Source organism: Littorina saxatilis, linkage group LG2, assembly GCF_037325665.1.
Source record: "Littorina saxatilis isolate snail1 linkage group LG2, US_GU_Lsax_2.0, whole genome shotgun sequence".
Lineage (NCBI taxonomy): Eukaryota > Metazoa > Mollusca > Gastropoda > Littorinimorpha > Littorinidae > Littorina > Littorina saxatilis.
The window spans coordinates 87,945,255-87,970,322 of NC_090246.1; the positions used below are offsets into that span (position 1 = coordinate 87,945,255).

Consider the following 25,068-nt stretch of genomic DNA (forward strand, 5'->3'; position numbering starts at 1 on the left):
TTGTAGTATTAGAGGAAATATTATTGTTCACTTATAAACATATTTATCACACACACGCACACACACACTTTAAGTTAATGACCTGCTGGAGTAAATGGCTTATTTATCGAGCTAGGTAATAAGGGTAATACTCAAATAACCAACTGAGTCCAGCAGTAGATAGAAATCCCGACAATGTAGACGTAGACGATAGAATGACGATAGAATGACGGTAGTAGGACGACAGTTAAAGGTGAAGCAGAAGACTGCGCAGACGTTGATGAAGATGTAGTAGGTGAAATGTCATCTTCCGGTTAAAGTTGACACCAGAACTTGGTTGTTGGCTCACGTAAGTGTAGCCTATGCGATCGTAACTTTATCTGTCTGTGCGTGCGTGCGTGCGTGCGTGCGTGCGTGCGTCTGTGCGTGTGTATGTCTGTGGTAGAAACTCTAACATTTGAAGACGTCACATTACATTGACGTCACATTATGACGTAAGAGGGTTAGACGTCACGCGAAGGAAGTACTGACAGTCTCGGTCATTATTATTTTGAGCGCGCCGAGACTAGTTGGCAGTCGTGTCCTTGTAAGTAGGCTACATGCAGACAGACAGATCTAGATCTAGTGTCTCGCTTTCTTGCACAGTTTCACCTATGCTCTTTCTGTGTGTGTGTGTGTGTGTGTGTGTGTGTGTGTGTGTGTGTGTGTGTGTGTGTGTGTGTGTGTGTGTGTGTGTGTGTGTGTGACGGAGTGATTGAGTTTGTGTTACTCGATTTCTTACATGAGCCTTGATGGCTTCGCCTCTTGTTTCAGTCTTCAGGTTAACGACAGGCGACCTGGAATAGGCGTAGAGTTAGTTTCATAGTCAATATCACGCTACCCTTTACCCAGCCCGTCTTATGCCAATAACTCCAAAGTAGGGTTATATGGACAATGGCAATACTGATTCACAAACTCATATACCCAAATCACTCATGCTGGTAACCATTTAAACATACTCAAATTAATGTTTAAACTAGCAACTAGCATCAATATAACACGATTTAAAAATATGTCTTAGATATAATCATAACTATCATAGGCAAAGTACAACAAGTATACAATAGTAGAAACCCATTATACTGCACTTACAAACAAACAAACAAACAACAAACAAACGACCGGTCGACTCGGACGTATGTACATATACCAAAGTAACAAACTACATGTCCCTAAAGTTATTTCCTATAACTCCAATACATATATTACAAATAAAGTCTTTCGGATGAGACGAAAAACCGAGGTCCCTTCGTGTACACTACATTGGGGTGTGCACGTTAAAGATCCCACGATTGACAAAAGGGTCTTTCCTGGCAAAATTGTATAGGCATAGATAAAAATGTCCACCAAAATACCCGTGTGACTTGGAATATTAGGCCGTGAAAAGTGGGATATGCGCCGAAATGGCTGCGATCTGCTGGCCGATGTGAATGCGTGATGTATTGTGTAAATCAAAATTCCATTTCACACGGCATAGATAAATCCCTGCGCCTTGAATATGTGCGCGATATAAATTGCATAAAATAAAAATAAAAACAATAAAAAAATAATTCCCTGTTCTTAGAACTGTACCCACGGAATACGCGCGATATAAGCCTCATATTGATTGATTGATTGATTGAAAGACTCACCGCATCTCGGCCGCATGTACAAGACAAATCATTATACCCTTTCCCAGTCCGATCTCTAAAACCGGACTTACAGCCGCTGTAGCTGGATTTGTTGCTTGGAACGCAAGCCTTCCCCGAATGAAGTAATATTGCTATTTCATATGTTACGTGTATTTCCATTGGTCAATTGGGCAAAACTGAGCTCAGTGCAAAAGTGATATCGACGACATTTCCGTCGATATCAGTTTTGATATCGACGACCTCTTTATTGCTTCCCCACTTCAAAAACAAAAACACCTAAATTTAACAACAAACAAATATATATGAAAATGTAATTATTCCAGAATTTAGTTGAGCAAGTGACTAAAGACTTTTTGATAGGAAAGACATTTTAAAATACTGAAAAGTACAAGAAAAGAGTGAACAAAAAGAAATAATAATCAGAGGGAGGGATATGGAACAGCCAAAACTGAGACAAATACTTTTGTAATTTCTTTACAGTAAATACAAAATGTCCAGAGAATGAGCAATATATCTAACATTGACTGACTGTGTTATGATATATTCTGCTTTTGGTCTGTTTCGACAGTGATATCAAAATCTCGACCGGAGGTCTCGATTTTGAAATCACTGTTTTAACAGACCATAGCAGAAGATATCATCACACAGTCCGTCAATATTGGGTATTATTCCCCAGTTTCTAAATTCATATATCAAATTAACACAGTTCACAAACATTTACAACGTAAACTACGAAAAACACGAGAAAAACCATATAGCGCACACACAGGCAGTAAAGCCCAAACACCAACACAGGCGCTTGCGATCGGTCTTTTCTACATACAACAGGCGCTTGTGACACAGTGGGCAGCCGTGGTAAACTGGAGGCGTGTAGGTAAAACGGGCAAGATAAGGGGTGAATCTGACAATTATATGCGATTATAAGAAATACGAATTAAAGATTCTATATTTGATAGCGAGTTCGATCGATCGATTGATTGATTATCACATTGATTTATTTATTGTTTAACTGATTGATTGTTTGATTGATTGATTGATTGATTGATTGTTTGATTGATTGATTGATTGATTGTTTGATTGGTTGATAATCAGCTTGGGTTAATACTAAGGACGGCAGTAAAACCAGCAGACAAAACATACGACGCTAATATGCCATTATGGGTTGTTATATATCCATTTATTTATGTCTCTCTTTATTTAAATATTTGTGATTGTTAGTAATAGTCCTGTACCCTCGGGCGTTTTGTCTTCTTTCTCATTCTAATAAACTTGAATCTAGTCAGGCAAGCTGCCAAGTGTATAGTTATTGAACGAACTGTCTTGCGAAATACACACACTGTGATAACGTTCAAGGGTCAAAAGGTGTGCCAACTTATGGACAGCCAAGGCAAACCCGGAACAAACAGTTGAACTTGCGCAATGCTGTCACGTCATATTTTCTGTGTTTACTTTCGTGCACAGCGCTTTTTCCAGAATCCAGAAATAGATCGTTAGTGGGTGTGATTGTGTGATTGTGTGTGTGTGTGTGTGTGTGTGTGTGTGTGTGTGTGTGTGTGTGTGTTTGTGTGTGTGTGTGTGTGTGTGCGTGTTTGTGTGTGTGTGTGTGTGTATGTGTGTGGGGTGTGTGTGGGTGTGTGTGAGGGTGTGTGTGTGTGTGTGTGTGTGTTGGGGGAGGTTTGTTTGTGATGAAGGAGTTCAAGTACCCATAATAAAAAAAATAACAAAAACAGATCTCAAAATATATTTTACAGATCCATTTCCGAGTCGCGGCATCAAATTTAATACCTACAACTACATGTAATGTAACCGTAAAATAATGAATGCAAAGAAATATCACAAAGTATAAACTGGCAAGAGCTGTAATGTAATTATTACATCATAATTAAAACAAGAGGCGAAGCCTTCAAGGCTCACGTAAGAAATCGACAAACAGTAACACAAACTCAATCACTCCGTCACACACACACACACACACACACACACACACACACACACACACACACACACACACACACACACACACACACACACACACACACACACACACACACACAGTAAGCATAGTATCTATAGGTGAAACTGTGCAAGAAAGCGAGACACTAGATCTGCCAACTAGTCTCGGCCCGCTCACAATAACAATGACCGAGACTTTCAGTAATTCCTTCGCGTGACGTCTAACCCTCTTACGTCATAATGTGACGTCTTCACACACGTCAAACACTTTTGACCGAGACGTAATCTTCTTATGCGAGCTTTATCCATAGACTCGAAAATGTTAAAGTTTCTATTTATGTGTACACACACACACACACACACACGCACGCACGCACAGACAGACAAAAGTTAGCATCGCATAGGCTACACTTACGTGAGCCAATCAGTTATATCACATGCACTGGACAATGGCGATACACCATTTTACAATGTATAAATCTACTAAAAACACGCCACCAAATCACAATCGTCCCTCACTGAGTCATTCGTACAAAAAAGACAATACAAAATGAAGAAACTGGTTTTTTTCTCAATAACACACACTCACACACACGTACACAGAGACACACAGACACAGACACAGACAGACAGATAGACAGACACACACAGACTGACAGACAGACACACACACACACACACACACATACACACACACACACACACACACACACACACACACACACATAGCATTGCTGAAGTAAAGAAGTCAATATTCTCGTACAATACAGTTTTTACAGGTAGAATATGTGCTGCTCGACATAATTATCTTGCATGCTTTGCTGTCAATGATAAAACTACGCCTGCATCACGCTCGCTCGACCATTCGGTTTCATCGTTCAACAATCGTTCAACAATATTGATATTACATTATCTTACAATTGTTAAACTGTACATTGTCATCACCTATGTGAATGCTTTCTTTATCATAATCAAAATGCAATAGTTATAACCAAACAAAATAACATGAGAATCGAACTCCACATGATATAAGATAGTTTGTAACATTTATGTTTGATGGCTTGTTGTCAGACCAGCGTCTTTGTCAGCATGTCGTCTTCTGTTTCCTCTTGATCAACGGAGTCCAAAGGAAGCATAAGGAGTATATCTCACGGACGTACATAAATGACCCTATTACAATAAAAACCCATATCAAAATCACAAATCTGTTTCACCCGTAAAAGGTACAGCTGTACACACCACTGATCAAAACAGAGCTGATCAGTTGCACAGTTTTTGTCCAGATCCAAAGGTCATTTTATATTGATTATCTGAATTGATGTCCAAATTTACATCTTTGTACAAACTGAAACACAGCTCAGTGACCTGGTCGAGGTGCGCGAAGCGAAACTGGGTGCCACCCAAATTGGGGTACGCAGACACAGTGTCGAATTGGTTGAAAGTAATATTTGTTGTGATTTCAACCAATCAGACCCAGTGGTTTGTTTCAATCCGGTTGGGTGGCACCCAGTATCGCTTCGTGCTCCTCGGCACTGGTTCCCAAGAACAGCGTAATGGCTAAGGGTTTGAGTATAATGTTAATGACTGAAGACGAAGAATCACTGAGCTTTCCAAAATCCATAATAGCACACATTTCTACAAGCAGGTTCCCCCGAGACCCCCACTGGGTCGGAGTTAAGTAGTGGAGGGGGTGGAGTGGGACCCCCCCCCCCCCCACACACACACACACACACACACACACACACACACACACACACACACACACACACACACATACACACACCAACGTAGAGTTTATTGAGCAGGGAAGCCCGTTGGTCGTATCTGCAGAGTAAGCCGCCACCTGGACGAGTAAAGACCATCGTTGTAATCTGTGGGTGTTGCGCATATGCTGGTGGGGAAGGCGTTGTCGATGGTGGCGATGCGTGTTGGCTTGACAGCGTTCCTAGCGTGGTTGACATTGCAGTTTACAAAGGTGTCTTTGCCTCTGGACTTCGGCTTGGATGCCTTGGGCCAGTTAGGGAGACCATCGTTGTAGTCTGTGGGCGTTGTGCGTTTGCTGGTGGGGAAGGCGTTGTCGATGGTGGCTATGGGTGTTGGCTTGACATCGTTCCTAGCGTGGTTGACATTGCAGTTTACAAAGGTGTCTTTGCCTCTGGACTTAGGCTTGGATGCCTTGGGCCAGTAAGGGAGACCATCCTTGTTTCCAACATCAGGGTAGCTTCCCTTGCTGACGTTGACGGCATGTTCGTTGGAAGGAGGTTCATGAATATCGTTGTCGTAGGACGCTTTGTAGTCTGTGGGCGTTGTGCTTTTGCTGGTGGGGAAGTCGTTGTCGATGGTGGAGATGGCTGTTGGCTTGGTAGCGTTCATACCGCAGTTGACATTGCAGTTGACGAAAGTGTCTTTGCCTCTGGACTTGGGCTTGGATGGCCCTGTTGGGCAAAAGAAAAAATACATCATTAACACTGTGATGTCGTGTGAGAAGGTAAGGAGATTGTTTATTTGTCTTTGCGCTTTAATTCTTGATAAGTTTATAACGCTTAAAAGTTGATAACGCTTAAAAGTTGACAACGCTTAGAACTCTACATAAGACGTTATTTGTATTTTTGACCAGAATTTATCATTTTATGCAGATGCAAACACACACACACACACACACACACACACACACACACAGACACACACACACACATACAGCCCCCCCCCACACACACACATGTGCACACACGCACGCACGCACGCACGGACACATGGACGCACGCACGCACGTACACACACACACACACACGCCCGTTCACACACACACACACACACATACACACACACACACACACACACTCACTCACACACTAACACACACACACACACACACACACACACACACACACACACACACACACACACACACACACACTGACCTTTGCAGTTCTTGCACCAGCAGAACATACGGCAGAGGACGATGCCGACCACAATACTGGTGATGACACCAATAACAGCGAAGACGACGCCGATAATAAATTTAGTACGATCTGTTCTGTGAAAATAAAATGAGGAACACCATAATGATCATAATGCACACAAAAAGAGGACACATCATACGTGAAAAAATTACTAGTAAGAATTGTGACAAAATAATGAAGAGAGACATCATATTCGATAGGTATTAAAGGGATGTTCAATATTCACAGTATGGGTAGTCTAAATCCCATGCAGTCCCAATAAATAACACAATTTCACTGCCACTTTAGGATAAGGATAAGGGTAAGATTCATATAGTCCTGCGAGGTTACTCTCATGGAAATTGGAGAGTATGGGTTCTACACAACTCATACCATCCAAACTAGGATGGCCGCCTTGAAATCACAAATGAATGTGAGTAGACGGGCGCAATGTCCCAGTGGTTAAGACGTCGGCCTTCTACATGGAAGATTTGGGTTCAAATCCCGGTTACGCCCGGTGTGTTAAGGGTGGAGATTTCCCAATTTCCACTTCATTGCAGGCCTGCCAGTACCTTACCCCCCCCCCTTTGATTATAATATGGCGACTTGGATAATATATCTGCAAGGTCTTCCTTTCCAAATTGACATTATTTCTTTTAATTAGGCCGTAAGGTCGGAATATGTTTCCAATATGTCGTTTGGACACTATATATCTTCAACAGTTTAAGGTCTTGATGCCGGTGTAGTCGGAGAATAACACTGCAGGAAATAAACACTACAACAGTGTTTTTCCCCCAGTAAAATATCACTGGGAGTGTTATTTTCCTAGGAAGAGTACACTCCTTCACCCAGGTAAAAATGACTACGCCCAGGAAATTAACACTACCCCAGGAAAAAAAGACTGCTTTAGTTTAAAAGTGCACTTGCAAAAAATAATGTTTAAAATTCTTTAAGAACACGTTTAACACTCGCATGAAACAACCCTTTCGAAGTGCGCACAGAGGTTCACCAAATAAATGTTCTCTTGGGTTTCAGCTCTGTCATGGGGGTTGTGTTCGAGCCACCTTCTCTCATCTCCACTTTGAGTATACACGCTGATCGTGGTGTTCAGGTACATGGCAGCTCCCATGATCTTTGTTTCTGTAGCCCAGATACCATTTGCTGCCATCTTTGTCGATCTGAGGTATTCTTCTGTGTCCATACCAATATAACGGCCCAAAACGTCTTCGTTGTGTTTGATGGTTTCTACAACTGCGCGTCGGATCTTTTCATGAAAATCTTGAGACCCTGCGACCTTCAGGCTTAACGCTCTGAAAAAACAATTCCCGTCACCAATAATTGTTTCTGTTTGACGCGGAGCACCCACTTTCGTTTTCGGTCTGAAGGGCATTCTTTTAGGTGCGGCTAACCCCAGAGTCTTGCATTTCAGTCTTCTCCATGTGGAGTTCGTTGGGGTAAACTGCTTTGGAGGCGCAGGGTCAACCCCAACAATTTGTGGTTCTGATGAACGGTCAGGTTTTACCCGTTTGGAAGAGTCATAAACAACAGGTTCGGCTCTGTTCTGTCGCTTTCTCTTGCTTGAGCACAATTCACCTTTCCCGTCTTGCATCAACTGCTGATTGATGTTGACGTCATCAGACAATGAACTCTTGGGAACACTAGCACTGGCACTGCAGGAAGTGTCGAAAATGTTGGCGTCGTCAGTCGATGAACTCTGCGGAACACTGGCACCAGTATTCATTGAAGTTTGTGGACCGCAGTCGTTTGCAGCTTTGTACGGCTTTAGATTAACGCCATGTGCTGTTTGCTTTAAGATTGTGCCGTTATGGGTTTTCAAAATGTAAGTCTGATTTTGATTGACAGCATGTACCACATAGGGACCTTGCCACGGAGCCTTCATTACACCCCCCCCTTTCCTATCCGCGCGACGCAGATTCCACAGAAGTACCTGCTAGTAGTAGGAAAGAGGTATGCCTCAGGCCTCATTTATTTGCGCAGCTGCGCAGCCGCGCAGCCGTATTTTGATAGAAGGTTATAGGTTAAGGTGCCTGTGTTTAAGTAGTGATAAGGAGATATTGCGCATAAACGGTTTATTGCGTTTTATATTTTGTCATGTGATTTCATGTGCCTGTACCTGTTGCTCGGTACTAATGACCACTCCAGCTGGGGTAAGCACCAATAAAATTCAGTAATTGACCCTCCCTCTGTGTTTTCACGGGCTTGGGACCGTTTTGACAAGGTATGTCAAAGCCACATTGGGGGTTTTTGGGATTAAACAATACGAGCATTATTTACAGAAGCAAAACATGTCTTATCAAATTTATTTACAAAAACGACAAAGTTGTTTGGCATTGGAATGTTAACCATATCACAGGCGGCGGTATCACAGTCAAAAAAAGAAAGAGACCCATTAGAGGGGTATCACAGTCAAAAAAGAAAGAGACCCGTTAGACGGGTGTAGGCAGGGTTGAAACCCCATCAGAAGCGATCACACGCTTGATGTAGAGAAACGAGAGTGACTTTCTGGTTTGGGAATAGGTGAACATAGACTTTCCGTCTGTCTTGAAACCAGTGTTTGTACCGCCACCACTTTCTTGCGTTAGAAGCACCTGTTGGTAAGACTCTTTTGTCAGTTTGTTTTGGTTTTTGTTCAAACCTTTTGAACTAAATTTACTTCCACTGTCCCCCTCACAAAAGTAGGTTTTAGAACACAGACCAATAAACGCATTTCCTTGGTATTCGGTTTTAAAGAGACCGGGTGTTCGTTTGTCATAGTGGACACGCGCTGTACAGGCCTGACAGAGAGTCGGGTCCCATGGGGCGTTAGCTAAACGGGTGTTTTGGAAGGCTGCCTCGTGTTGGTCACAGGCTTGTGCAGGGAACCATTGGTTATACACTTGGTAAAACTGCTCTCGTAGTTCAGGACGAACTACCTCTTCTAACGTTGAAGCGCTAAGCGCCATGTATAGAGAATCTGTATCCATTTCCAAAAGCTGGTAGTCGGCTCTGGACACAAACTTATCTAGAAAATCAAAATGAAACTCCAACATGCGTAGTTTAGCGTACTGGTAAACAAAGTAACCAATCTGAGAGGGAAGTGACCAGTTGATTTTTTTTTTAGCCATCTCTACTTCAGTGACAGAATCTGTTACTTCTGTTAGTTTTTGAAAACGACCATTGTTGATCAGTTTTGAGGCCTCATCAGACAAAACGTAATGAATATCACGATGGTTGGCCACGTTAGTTAAGGTTTTCCCGTAGGCTGAGTTACCGAGCAGTTTGAAAGTTTCAGCTAAGATAGCTTTTGATGGGTCTTGGTCCCCTGCTCGTCTTGCGTTTGAAACGCTGTCACCAAACTGACGGAAACAGGTTTTGGGTTGATACTCCACGATCAGCGTGATGTTTTTAACAACCAACCCGTGCTGCACGTACCAAAACAAGAGGGGTGTGGCTAGCAGAATTTGTTCACCGTGGTAACTCCCAACAAGTGTGCGGCGTGGTTGAGATAAGAGCTTGTGTTTTTCAGCGTAGTCTTTCATAAAATCCCCGATCTGTTCTCGGCTGACAGACTCATTTTTGAAAATAGGCTGCATTTCACTGAAATGTTCTTTTAGATGATCAGGTACATAAATATCACACTGTACCAACCCGAACAAAGTTTTGTTTTGTACCGCGTCTAAGACAGTTTGATCTGTGATGGTAGAAGGATGCCGGAAGGGTTTAAGTGTCGGAAAACGACCTTGTAGAAAAGTCTGAATGGAGGTGTTTTGTTTTTTGTCTGCGTGCCATTCACACTCCCATTTTTCGACGACAGTCACACCCACTTCCTCACGTAGGTATTTGGTGATGTTGGTTGTATGTTCTCTGAGTTCAACTAGTGTTTTTCCGGTGACAGGGTTGGACGTTTTACCGGCGGTCACAGAACAGTCATGCCCGTGGAACAAACATCCGTGAAACTGATAGCAAATTTGATTTGCGGCATCCCATCCATCAACCCTAATCTTTTTTCGACCAAGGGCCTTCTCTTTCGCGTTAAACTTATGTTGGAGATGGATCTGTTTTGATGCCATGACCCACTCCAACCATTCCCGAGCTAGCTGACCGTAGGGATCTGTTTTTTCCGCTTTAAAAGCGTTTTCTTTTCTACGAATGACAGGGTGCTCTGTGGGCATGTCTTGCATGAGTGCAGCTAAATACAGCGCATTTGCATCAAACCCCTGAACAGACTGTACCGGCTTGTCTTGATTACCACGAATGTATGTTTTGTCTTTTTCGTGGTATCTGTGAAAGACAATAGACGGACCCCCGACAATGTTCTTTCGCAAAAGTGCGTGAACGTCTTTTTGTTTTTCGTTAAAAAGTGAAAAGTAGGTATCTGAAGACAACGTGTCAAACAGATACTTCAGTGTCACACCGGGGACAGAAATACCGTCTTTCAGCAAATCAACTCGCAGACTAGCGTACATACTAATCTGATGCTGCAAAGCAACCAGAAACGGCCCTGTATCTAGGTTGTTGTACCACACCAAAAAATCCTTCAAAGTCGTCATTTTGTTTTCAGTCCACACACGCTGACAAAAAGCGTACTCTGTATCAGAAATATTTGAGTTTTTGAGCTTACTAAAAAAGGCTGCATGGGGTGGGAGTTCTCTTTCGTCTAGTGTACTTAGACTAGTGACGTATTCATAGCAGAAAAAACCCTTTTCCTCTTCGACACCGAACGCCTTGAGGTACTTGGAATAACTAAAACCTGGCGCAAGAAAATTGTTGATGTCGAGAAACCGAAGTTTGTCTGTACAAAGACACATATACTGATTGTTTCGTTTAACAACAAACTTGAAAGGGGGTCTTTTAGGGGCCTTCTTTTTTCCCTCTGTTTTGACTTCTTTGTCTTCTTCTTCTTCTTCTTCTTTCTCTTCCTCTTCTTCTTCTTCACACACGGTATCAAAACCATCTGGTTCAAAAACAGGGTCTGTTTGACTTTCGTCTTTTGGAAGATCGTTATGAGCTGTTTTGTCTTTGACAAACTTTTCAATGAGAAAAGGTTTGATCACATTCAGATCGTAGCGAGAAGAATTGAAACCTACGACAGGCAGTTCTTGTAAATACTCATATAATTTCTGTCTGAGTCTTTCTACGGGGATGTTGAGGCTATCTGTCTCTTGTTGTTGTGTCTCGTCGATCTCAGTCAACTGGTCAAACACATCTTTAAATTCTTCACAAAGAAGGGCGTAGGAGGCTTCAGAGATACGTTCTAGGTAGTTAACCATGCTATCCACTAGTTCTTGAGAGTCACCTTTACTCACAAAACAGGTTGGTTCTGTGAAATGGGGAACATTACTGCATACAGAAACAGAAAGAGGAATATGTTTTGCTGTATACTGTGTACAGTTAGACTCAGCCGATTTTGTCTGTGGCAAGTTATCTGTGTCAAAAAACACCTCAAAATCAAACGTCGCTCTGTAGGGAAAAACAAAATCTGTGGCTACCTGAACACCGTGGTTTTGTAGCTGTTGAAAAATGTTTTGAGGTGGTGAGTAAACCCCGCCTTTCAAGGTTTCTTTTGAGCCCTCACCCTGACAAGTCTGTTCATGTCGATTCATTTTAAACAAAGACGACCAGAGTTTCCCGCATTTGGAACAAGCCAACGCATGACCGAGTTTATCAATGTCTAAAATGTACATGAAATGGTCTTTGTAACGCAAGAGACGCATAACGCCAGAATGTTTGTAAGCGCTACGACGCAGAGGAACGAGACAGACAGGTGTTTGGTTCTCGTCAAACTCAAACACATCTATGTTCACCTTAAATTCAGATTCAATCGACTCAAGTTGAAACAAAGTGACCCCCGGAAAGTGGACAGGGGGAGAATGTCCGGCCCACTGTTTGAACAAGGTTTTTGTGGGTTTTTGCAAAGAATGACGCGAGGCTCCTTTGTGCAAAGCAAGACAGCGAAAGAGACACAGACCATCAGTATAAGGAAAATGATGATTCTGATCTTTTTGGAGTTTGTACAAGAACGGTGTGTTTGTGATGTAGTCAGGTAGACTACCACAGGCACATCCGATAGGAAAGTCAGTCAAAGGCGTGACATAGAAACTGGAAGACATGATGGTATGAACAGCATACCGAGAGTTTGGGCGTTCGAGTCTAACTTGTTCTAGAATGTCATGGTCACTGATTTCACCGAGAAAAGAAAGAAAGTCCTGCTTTGAGTTGATCAGGCGCGGTCGTTGTAAGACAGAGTGGTTATTGACTGAGGCGTGAAAGAAAGACAAGTCACCCGACTCTTTGTTTTTGAGAAGAAAAGAGTGAGAAAAATTGATTTTGAAGCGCTTGTTTTGTTCATGGAACAGATCAAGAAGCGACTCGTCCCAATCAGGGAAATCAGAACAAGGGTTCCAGAGAATGGTATAGGTTGACTGAAGTTTACCAGGCCGCTTATGAGTTTTAACAGAATTCCAATGCTTTTCGTACATTTGTCTTTCTTCAAAAGGTAACTTTTTGATTTTTTCTTTTTCTAGACTTCGTTTGTTTAATCCCTTTTTGGGGGGAGGGGCATCCTGTGAAGGCGAACTTTTTCTTTTCTGTCCGCCTGTCGGCACTGGTGGTGGAGGTGTTCGACTCGCGGCATCTTGACAGTTTTTGTTTGAGTTTTCATGACGAGCAAGGCCGTGTTTTCTGCTAAACGACTTGCCGCACATAGCACAGAGAAAAGGTCTGGCTTTGTTATGGGCTTCGTTAACATGAGCGTTAAGGTTTTTGGTCTGTGTAAAAACCTGTCCACAGTGCGGGCATTGGTTACGCTGTAATAAAAAAAAGAACTATGTCTGAGCTACAAAAAAACAATATCAAAAAAAATCTTACATAAAAACATTTATTTTTCTAAAAAGCTATGTCTGAGAAAAAAAGTAACACGCTACTTTATTTTTTTTATCTTTACAAAAACAAAATCAACTTACCAAATCTGTTGAGGCCGGTTGTGGCGTTGTGTTAGCGTCACTGCTGCTGCTGCTGTTGGTCGCCATAGTTGTTTTTGTTCACCACCACCCACTTGTAAAGTCGAAGAGACACTCAAGAGTTAGCCCCAGAAGAAGTTTATTTATACCCCTCTTTGCCGCATCACCGCCGTATTCTAACTACGCGTTTCTATTTTTAGTGCTGACCAATCAACAAGTTCTAACATGTTTAGGTCTTGCATCTCTGTGGTGCAATACTCAAGCGTAAGCACCCAATGACCCCCTCTGGAGGTTTACCGGAGAGGGGGCTCCGCGAAGCGCAGGGTTATCATTTTAATTGCCTTACTCTGACACCCCCCCTGACAGGGCACCAAACTACATAGCTATTAAAGAGAGAGGGCTCCGCGAAGCGCAGAGAAAGTGTGAATGTGTATGTGTGTGTGTGTGTGTGTGTATGTGTGTGTGTGTGTGTGTGTGTGTGTGTGTGTGTGTGTGTGTGTGTGTGTGTGTGTGTGAGTTAGTTTTGAATATAAAATTTAAAGTAGATGTTTGGTTTTTTTAAATTAATAAATAAAGATAAGGATAGGATCTTAGTTTAGTATGTGAAAATGGATCCAAGGTGGAAACATCCTTTTACCTGTGTGATTGCCGGTCCCACAGGGAGTGGGAAGACTCATTTTGTCAAACAATATTTGAATTACTTACAAGATATGATGACACCCCCTCCAGAGGAATTGATTTGGTGTTATGGGGCGTGGCAGTCTGGTTACAATGAGATGAGACATGTGTCGTTTGTCTCACTCATCAAATCATCAATGATGACCAGTCGCCTTTTGACCCCTGTCCACTGTTCCACGTCGGGTAAACCCTCCACAAACGTCACATGTCTCATCTCATTGTAACCAGACTGCCACGCCCCATAACACCAAATCAATTCCTCTGGAGGGGGTGTCATCATATCTTGTAAGTAATTCAAATATTGTTTGACAAAATGAGTCTTCCCACTCCCTGTGGGACCGGCAATCACACAGGTAAAAGGATGTTTCCACCTTGGATCCATTTTCACATACTAAACTAAGATCCTATCCTTATCTTTATTTATTAATTTAAAAAAACCAAACATCTACTTTAAATTTTATATTCAAAACTAACTCACACACACACACACACACACACACACACACACACACACACACACACATACACACACACACACACACACATACACATTCACACTTTCTCTGCGCTTCGCGGAGCCCTCTCTCTTTAATAGCTATGTAGTTTGGTGCCCTGTCAGGGGGGGTGTCAGAGTAAGGCAATTAAAATGATAACCCTGCGCTTCGCGGAGCCCCCTCTCCGGTAAACCTCCAGAGGGGGTCATTGGGTGCTTACGCTTGAGTATTGCACCACAGAGATGCAAGACCTAAACATGTTAGAACTTGTTGATTGGTCAGCACTAAAAATAGAAACGCGTAGTTAGAATACGGCGGTGATGCGGCAAAGAGGGGTATAAATAAACTTCTTCTGGGGCTAACTCTTGAGTGTCTCTTCGACTTTACAAGTGGGTGGTGGTGAACAAAAACAACTATGGCGACCAACAGCAGCAGCAGCAGTGACGCTAACACAACGCCACAACCGGCCTCAACAGATTTGGTAAGTTGATTTTGTTTTTGTAAAGATAAAAAAAATAAAGTAGCGTGTTACTTTTTTTCTCAGACATAGCTTTTTAGAAAAATAAATGTTTTTATGTAAGATTTTTTTTGATATTGTTTTTTTGTAGCTCAGACATAGTTCTTTTTTTTATTACAGCGTAACCAATGCCCGCACTGTGGACAGGTTTTTACACAGACCAAAAACCTTAACGCTCATGTTAACGAAGCCCATAACAAAGCCAGACCTTTTCTCTGTGCTATGTGCGGCAAGTCGTTTAGCAGAAAACACGGCCTTGCTCGTCATGAAAACTCAAACAAAAACTGTCAAGATGCCGCGAGTCGAACACCTCCACCACCAGTGCCGACAGGCGGACAGAAAAGAAAAAGTTCGCCTTCACAGGATGCCCCTCCCCCCAAAAAGGGATTAAACAAACGAAGTCTAGAAAAAGAAAAAATCAAAAAGTTACCTTTTGAAGAAAGACAAATGTACGAAAAGCATTGGAATTCTGTTAAAACTCATAAGCGGCCTGGTAAACTTCAGTCAACCTATACCATTCTCTGGAACCCTTGTTCTGATTTCCCTGATTGGGACGAGTCGCTTCTTGATCTGTTCCATGAACAAAACAAGCGCTTCAAAATCAATTTTTCTCACTCTTTTCTTCTCAAAAACAAAGAGTCGGGTGACTTGTCTTTCTTTCACGCCTCAGTCAATAACCACTCTGTCTTACAACGACCGCGCCTGATCAACTCAAAGCAGGACTTTCTTTCTTTTCTCGGTGAAATCAGTGACCATGACATTCTAGAACAAGTTAGACTCGAACGCCCAAACTCTCGGTATGCTGTTCATACCATCATGTCTTCCAGTTTCTATGTCACGCCTTTGACTGACTTTCCTATCGGATGTGCCTGTGGTAGTCTACCTGACTACATCACAAACACACCGTTCTTGTACAAACTCCAAAAAGATCAGAATCATCATTTTCCTTATACTGATGGTCTGTGTCTCTTTCGCTGTCTTGCTTTGCACAAAGGAGCCTCGCGTCATTCTTTGCAAAAACCCACAAAAACCTTGTTCAAACAGTGGGCCGGACATTCTCCCCCTGTCCACTTTCCGGGGGTCACTTTGTTTCAACTTGAGTCGATTGAATCTGAATTTAAGGTGAACATAGATGTGTTTGAGTTTGACGAGAACCAAACACCTGTCTGTCTCGTTCCTCTGCGTCGTAGCGCTTACAAACATTCTGGCGTTATGCGTCTCTTGCGTTACAAAGACCATTTCATGTACATTTTAGACATTGATAAACTCGGTCATGCGTTGGCTTGTTCCAAATGCGGGAAACTCTGGTCGTCTTTGTTTAAAATGAATCGACATGAACAGACTTGTCAGGGTGAGGGCTCAAAAGAAACCTTGAAAGGCGGGGTTTACTCACCACCTCAAAACATTTTTCAACAGCTACAAAACCACGGTGTTCAGGTAGCCACAGATTTTGTTTTTCCCTACAGAGCGACGTTTGATTTTGAGGTGTTTTTTGACACAGATAACTTGCCACAGACAAAATCGGCTGAGTCTAACTGTACACAGTATACAGCAAAACATATTCCTCTTTCTGTTTCTGTATGCAGTAATGTTCCCCATTTCACAGAACCAACCTGTTTTGTGAGTAAAGGTGACTCTCAAGAACTAGTGGATAGCATGGTTAACTACCTAGAACGTATCTCTGAAGCCTCCTACGCCCTTCTTTGTGAAGAATTTAAAGATGTGTTTGACCAGTTGACTGAGATCGACGAGACACAACAACAAGAGACAGATAGCCTCAACATCCCCGTAGAAAGACTCAGACAGAAATTATATGAGTATTTACAAGAACTGCCTGTCGTAGGTTTCAATTCTTCTCGCTACGATCTGAATGTGATCAAACCTTTTCTCATTGAAAAGTTTGTCAAAGACAAAACAGCTCATAACGATCTTCCAAAAGACGAAAGTCAAACAGACCCTGTTTTTGAACCAGATGGTTTTGATACCGTGTGTGAAGAAGAAGAAGAGGAAGAGAAAGAAGAAGAAGAAGAAGAAGACAAAGAAGTCAAAACAGAGGGAAAAAAGAAGGCCCCTAAAAGACCCCCTTTCAAGTTTGTTGTTAAACGAAACAATCAGTATATGTGTCTTTGTACAGACAAACTTCGGTTTCTCGACATCAACAATTTTCTTGCGCCAGGTTTTAGTTATTCCAAGTACCTCAAGGCGTTCGGTGTCGAAGAGGAAAAGGGTTTTTTCTGCTATGAATACGTCACTAGTCTAAGTACACTAGACGAAAGAGAACTCCCACCCCATGCAGCCTTTTTTAGTAAGCTCAAAAACTCAAATATTTCTGATACAGAGTACGCTTTTTGTCAGCGTGTGTGGACTGAAAACAAAATGACGACTTTGAAGGATTTTTTGGTGTGGTACAACAACCTAGATACAGGGCCGTTTCTGGTTGCTTTGCAGCATCAGATTAGTATGTACGCTAGTCTGCGAGTTGATTTGCTGAAAGACGGTATTTCTGTCCCCGGTGTGACACTGAAGTATCTGTTTGACACGTTGTCTTCAGATACCTACTTTTCACTTTTTAACGAAAAACAAAAAGACGTTCACGCACTTTTGCGAAAGAACATTGTCGGGGGTCCGTCTATTGTCTTTCACAGATACCACGAAAAAGACAAAACATACATTCGTGGTAATCAAGACAAGCCGGTACAGTCTGTTCAGGGGTTTGATGCAAATGCGCTGTATTTAGCTGCACTCATGCAAGACATGCCCACAGAGCACCCTGTCATTCGTAGAAAAGAAAACGCTTTTAAAGCGGAAAAAACAGATCCCTACGGTCAGCTAGCTCGGGAATGGTTGGAGTGGGTCATGGCATCAAAACAGATCCATCTCCAACATAAGTTTAACGCGAAAGAGAAGGCCCTTGGTCGAAAAAAGATTAGGGTTGATGGATGGGATGCCGCAAATCAAATTTGCTATCAGTTTCACGGATGTTTGTTCCACGGGCATGACTGTTCTGTGACCGCCGGTAAAACGTCCAACCCTGTCACCGGAAAAACACTAGTTGAACTCAGAGAACATACAACCAACATCACCAAATACCTACGTGAGGAAGTGGGTGTGACTGTCGTCGAAAAATGGGAGTGTGAATGGCACGCAGACAAAAAACAAAACACCTCCATTCAGACTTTTCTACAAGGTCGTTTTCCGACACTTAAACCCTTCCGGCATCCTTCTACCATCACAGATCAAACTGTCTTAGACGCGGTACAAAACAAAACTTTGTTCGGGTTGGTACAGTGTGATATTTATGTACCTGATCATCTAAAAGAACATTTCAGTGAAATGCAGCCTATTTTCAAAAATGAGTCTGTCAGCCGAGAACAGATCGGGGATTTTATGAAAGACTACGCTGAAAAACACAAGCTCTTATCTCAACCACGCCGCACACTTGTTGGGAGTTACCACGGTGAACAAATTCTGCTAGCCACACCCCTCTTGTTTTGGTACGTGCAGCACGGGTTGGTTGTTAAAAACATCACGCTGATCGTGGAGTATCAACCCAAAACCTGTTTCCGTCAGTTTGGTGACAGCGTTTCAAACGCAAGACGAGCAGGGGACCAAGACCCATCAAAAGCTATCTTAGCTGAAACTTTCAAACTGCTCGGTAACTCAGCCTACGGGAAAACCTTAACTAACGTGGCCAACCATCGTGATATTCATTACGTTTTGTCTGATGAGGCCTCAAAACTGATCAACAATGGTCGTTTTCAAAAACTAACAGAAGTAACAGATTCTGTCACTGAAGTAGAGATGGCTAAAAAAAAAATCAACTGGTCACTTCCCTCTCAGATTGGTTACTTTGTTTACCAGTACGCTAAACTACGCATGTTGGAGTTTCATTTTGATTTTCTAGATAAGTTTGTGTCCAGAGCCGACTACCAGCTTTTGGAAATGGATACAGATTCTCTATACATGGCGCTTAGCGCTTCAACGTTAGAAGAGGTAGTTCGTCCTGAACTACGAGAGCAGTTTTACCAAGTGTATAACCAATGGTTCCCTGCACAAGCCTGTGACCAACACGAGGCAGCCTTCCAAAACACCCGTTTAGCTAACGCCCCATGGGACCCGACTCTCTGTCAGGCCTGTACAGCGCGTGTCCACTATGACAAACGAACACCCGGTCTCTTTAAAACCGAATACCAAGGAAATGCGTTTATTGGTCTGTGTTCTAAAACCTACTTTTGTGAGGGGGACAGTGGAAGTAAATTTAGTTCAAAAGGTTTGAACAAAAACCAAAACAAACTGACAAAAGAGTCTTACCAACAGGTGCTTCTAACGCAAGAAAGTGGTGGCGGTACAAACACTGGTTTCAAGACAGACGGAAAGTCTATGTTCACCTATTCCCAAACCAGAAAGTCACTCTCGTTTCTCTACATCAAGCGTGTGATCGCTTCTGATGGGGTTTCAACCCTGCCTACACCCGTCTAACGGGTCTCTTTCTTTTTTGACTGTGATACCCCTCTAATGGGTCTCTTTCTTTTTTTGACTGTGATACCGCCGCCTGTGATATGGTTAACATTCCAATGCCAAACAACTTTGTCGTTTTTGTAAATAAATTTGATAAGACATGTTTTGCTTCTGTAAATAATGCTCGTATTGTTTAATCCCAAAAACCCCCAATGTGGCTTTGACATACCTTGTCAAAACGGTCCCAAGCCCGTGAAAACACAGAGGGAGGGTCAATTACTGAATTTTATTGGTGCTTACCCCAGCTGGAGTGGTCATTAGTACCGAGCAACAGGTACAGGCACATGAAATCACATGACAAAATATAAAACGCAATAAACCGTTTATGCGCAATATCTCCTTATCACTACTTAAACACAGGCACCTTAACCTATAACCTTCTATCAAAATACGGCTGCGCGGCTGCGCAGCTGCGCAAATAAATGAGGCCTGAGGCATACCTCTTTCCTACTACTCCTGCTCATCCACAACAAACATTCGCTTTTGGTCGTGGCGCTTTTCGTAGTCACGTTTCTGTCTGTCTTGCGCCTGAGTGATGTTCTCTGAAACTGTGTCTTTCACGACAGTGGACAGCTGCCTGATACTGTCCAGCCGTTGCTTGATATCTTCAGGACAAGACGTGTCTTCACAACCTTCGAAGACGCTGACATTAACGTCGTTGCCATCGGTGCTGGATGAGCAGATGGGGTCAATTTCGTCCCCAATCGGTAGTCGGGCTTGTCGACCATACCGCAAAAAGAAAGGGGTGTACAGTGTGCTTTTCTGTGCGCTCGTTCTGAAGGCAAACAACACACCTGGTAAAGCATCAACCCAATCTTCTTCATCACGCAGAGTTTTCAGCAGCGAAGACTGGATTGTTCGGTTGTTTCTCTCAACAAGGCCATTGGCCTGTGGATGATAGACGCGTGTTATATTTTGTTTCACTCCACTCAGCCTGTGAAGCTCAGCAGACGTTTGATTCACAAATTCTCTTCCCTGGTCATTAATCTGAATCTTGGGACACCCGTGACGACAGATCAGTTCATAAAGGAACCTTGCAGTGTCTTTTGCCGACTTTGATGGCAGGGGCTTGGCTTCCACCCATTTCGTAAAATAGTCCACAGCAACAACGATACTGCTGAAACCACCTGGAGATTCTGGCATTGATGTGATGTCGATGCCACTCTGAGTCCATGGGGAGGATGGCACGGCGACACAGTAAACATCATTTCGCACGCGCAGGTGCCTGACGAAATGTTTGCCGTATATTTAGTGAGGCGCGATTTGGGTTTGATCTCTTTTTTTTCAGGTCAACCGTCATTTTTGACGAGGGTGGTGCAAAACCCAAACCTCAGAGAGCATTATAAAATTAGAAATAAAATGCAACTGACATTTACGATAGTGTTTTATACAGGTACGTACATGATCCGTCGCGCTTTTGACGCTTGAACAAAGTTCCATCTTGCAGCACATACGAAGAACACATCCGTCTCCAATTTGCTCGTACTCCTCGGTCTTTGCATCCTTCGGGAAATATGCCGTCAGACAGGAATTTAGATATGTCAGCCAACTTCTCTTTGGACACTTCGGCAGAGCTATCCTTTGGACGACCCATCGTGCAGAAATGAACCAAGTTGCAACAGTCCGAAACAACTCTTTTTTCAAGTCCGGGGAACAACACGGGCACTGAGTTCGGCTCACTGCCTTCGTGCACTCTGAACAAAATGAACATAGTTCACGCAGTGTTTTTTTCCTGGTAGTCTTATTTGCCGCCGTAGTGGCAGTGTTATATTCCTGGCGCCAGTGTAATTTTCCTAGGAAAATAACACTCCACTTCCGAGATTGCAGTGTTTCTTTCCTAGGAAAAATACACTCCCAGTGTTTTTTTCCTGGAAGTCTTTTTTGCCTCCTACACCGGCAATCGTTTCCAACACGTCGGCTTAGATATAGATATATTTTCAGGTCGTACGGCCTGAAAACATTTTCAATAACATATGAAATTTAAAATGGATGAAGCTTTAAAGACAAACTCACATGCCACTGCCAGTGTTGAACCCTTGGAGATTACTTCTGCCCCCTTTTGCCTCGCACACGCATGCTGAAACAGGCGAATCATAGACAATGAGTAACAGGGCAAAGGCTACGATCTAATAAGAATTGAGAAGTGAGCTTATCCCCCCCCCCCCCCTCTCGCCTAGCAGATCCATGCTGAATCAAGACAATCATGACCAATGAGAAACAGGCTACGATCTAAGAAGAAAAGAGATCTGAGCTTATTTCCCCCTCTCTCGCCTAGCAGACACATGCTGAAACAAGAGAATCCGGGGCGGATCCAGGTTTTTTTTCGGGGTTTCCGGAAACTCCCCCTTGCCTATAATATTTTTTTTTAAAAAGAGAAGAATTTTTTGTTAATTTAAAAATAAAGAAAAACTTATGGCTCAGATTGCACCAGATTGCTCCATTTTCCTTGATTTTTATCAAATTTGAAATTTGGCGGGGGGGGGGGGGGGGGGGGGGGGCATGCCCCGGACCCCCCTAGGAACCGGTCTTTCTTTTCTAAGTGGCGATTTCAGAAAGTAGTTGGGTAAGTTGTTGGCTAAGGTTATACCAGATCGGTCAATTGTCCTTGTTTTGGTCTAAATTTGTCTTCTTAAATTTAATTTTTGTATAAGAATAAAAAATAACACCCAAACACCAAAATGAAATAAATATAAATTTAATTTTTGGAAGGTGTATTAGGGGAAGTGTTTTGGCTCAGATTGTCCCAGTTTGCTTCATTTTCCTTATTTTTATCAAAAATGTCCGGACTCCCCCAGGAGGTTTTAAACGCTTCACGCCCTCAACTAATCGCTTCGCATCGTCGAATTGTCCCTAAAAAAGAATATTTGGACCCCCCCCCTCTCGCCTCGCACATACATGCTGAAACAAGAGAATCATGACCAATGAGAAACAAGCTACGATCTCAGAAGAAAAGAGACGTGAGCTTATCTCCTTCCCACCCCCCCCTCTCTCGCCTCGCACACACATGCTGAAACAAGAGAATCACCACCAATGAGAAAGAGTGCTACGAATACCATCTACAAATAAAAAGAATGGAGATGTGAGCTGTCTTAATGTTAACATGGCTGTGCGACAAGTGGAAGTGAGAGTTATGCGGATCAAATCTCTGGCACCTCAAAGAGAATAAGTAGCATTGAAATCACACCTGAAGAATCCCACTCCTCTATCTTTGTTTTTGGAGAAACGTTTTATTACAATAAGGATAAGGCCTAGGGGGTAGGAAACTTCGATCGACCGGCGCTTTGATACAGACTCCTGCTTGTGATTGAAATGGACCAACAGTTTTCATTATCAAATCAGGAGATAGGTTCCGTGTAACTGCCACACGGACTCTTGTGGCATGTGTTTATACGACATGCTAAAACAGTTGTGTTTTGGTTACAGAAGCTTCAAAGCTCCAGAGCTTATACCTGTAAAAGTTGTCTAGTTTTGAAGAACAAATGAAGATTTAATTCGAGGCGAGATAACTCCCCTCGACAATGGCAGAAGGGCATAATTCGGGTTTATATGAACTAACTTGTAGTATGATGAATTTGAGCGAAGAAATTAGAAAAGTAACAAGTCGCGTAAGGCAAAATTACTACATTTAGTCAAGCTGTGGAACTCACAGAATGAAACTGAACGCACTGCATTTGTTCACAATGACCGTAGTCCGCCGCTAGTGCAAAAGGCAGTGAAAGTGATGAGCCTGTTTAGCGCGGTAGCGGTTGCGATGTACTGCATAGCACGCTTTACTGTACCTTTCTTCGTTTTAACTTTCTGAGCGTGTTTTTAATCCAAACATATCATATCTATATGTTTTTGGAATCAGGAACCGACAAGGAATAAGATGAAATTGTTTTTAAAACGATTTCGAAAAATTGATTTTAATCATAATTTTTTATATTTTTAATTTTCAGAGCTTGTTTTTAATCCGAATATAACATATTTATATGTTTTTGGAATCAGATCATGATGAAGAATAACATAAAAGTAATTTTGGATCGTTTTATAAAAAAATAATTTTAATTACAATTTTCAGATTTTTAATGACCAAAGTCATTAATTAATTTTTAAGCCTCCATGCTGAAATGCAATACCGAAGTCCGGCCTTTGTCGAAGATTGCTTGGCCAAAATTTCAATCAATTTGATTGAAAAATGAAGGTGTGACAGTGCCGCCTCAACTTTTACAAAAAGCCAGATATGACGTCATAAAAGACATTTATCGAAAAAATGAAAAATATATCTGGGGATATCATACCCAGGAACTCGCGTGTAAAATTTCATAAAGATCGGTCCAGTATTTACTCTGAATCGCTCTACACACACACACGCACAGAGACACACACACACACACACACACGCACGCACACACACACACACACACACACACACACACACACACACACACACACACACACACACACACACACACACACACACACACACACACACACACACACCACGACCCTTGTCTCGATTCCCCCTCTATGTTAAAACATTCAGTCAAAACTTGACTAAATGTAAAAATGAAGTCTTAATTAACCACATCCGCGAATCGACAGCTGTAGCGAAGACTCGATTCGTGACAATGTGAGCAGAACGGGAGGGTTCCCACTTCACTTATCCGACCATTGGAATGAGAGAGAGAGAGAGAGAGAGAGAGAGAGAGAGAGAGAGAGAGAGAGAGAGAGAGAGAGAGAGAGAGAGAGAGAGAGAGAGAGAGAGAGAGAGAGAGAGAGAGAGAGAGAGAGAGAGAGAGAGAGAGAGTGAGAGAGTGAGAGAGAGAGACAGAATGAGACAGAAAAACAGACAGAAATATTGATAGAGGTTTACCTATAAAACACACAGCTACAACAAACAACACCAGACGACTCCCGAGTCGAAGACAAACCATACTTGGTGATAGTATTGAAGCCAAAATCACTCATCATCAACTTTTCACTTTCGAGCAAACTGATTCAGACTCGTGCTCCAATGCAGCTTAAACTGTATCTGAATAACACATTGCTGTACATACCGTGTTGTAGCACATTGCACTGCGGAGAAAGCAAGTGACAATAACAATCCGGGTCTGTGTACGTGACGATAACAGCCTTATGACTGTCACTGCGTTTTAAAAAAGGGACACTGCACTCCTCACTCGGATAAAAAGTGCGCAGAAAACGACTTAGTTTTGAGTATGGTGTTTGCTATGGTTGTGAGACGAATAGACTAGATCAATGCGTTGGTGTCAGAGGTAACTTGACCTGATTTAAAGATAGTATACCAGAGAAAGGGAGAATGTACGTTCTGGCTCACCGATTCCGACAGACCCTAAATATTAACGCAAAATAGGC

General features: G+C 42.5%; 1 protein-coding gene across 1 annotated transcript; it reads right to left on the minus strand.

Annotated features, from left to right (window-relative positions):
• Positions 1–24,842, minus strand: LOC138960054 (uncharacterized). Its single transcript, XM_070331774.1, has 4 exons — positions 24,750–24,842; positions 21,724–21,787; positions 6,524–6,639; positions 1–6,037 (listed from the first exon to the last, which is right to left on the minus strand). Exons 3-4 carry the CDS (start codon positions 6,549–6,551, stop codon positions 5,397–5,399), a joined length of 669 nt encoding a protein of 222 aa, XP_070187875.1. The 5' UTR covers positions 6,552–6,639; positions 21,724–21,787; positions 24,750–24,842; the 3' UTR covers positions 1–5,396.
• Positions 24,843–25,068: the final 226 nt, after the last annotated feature.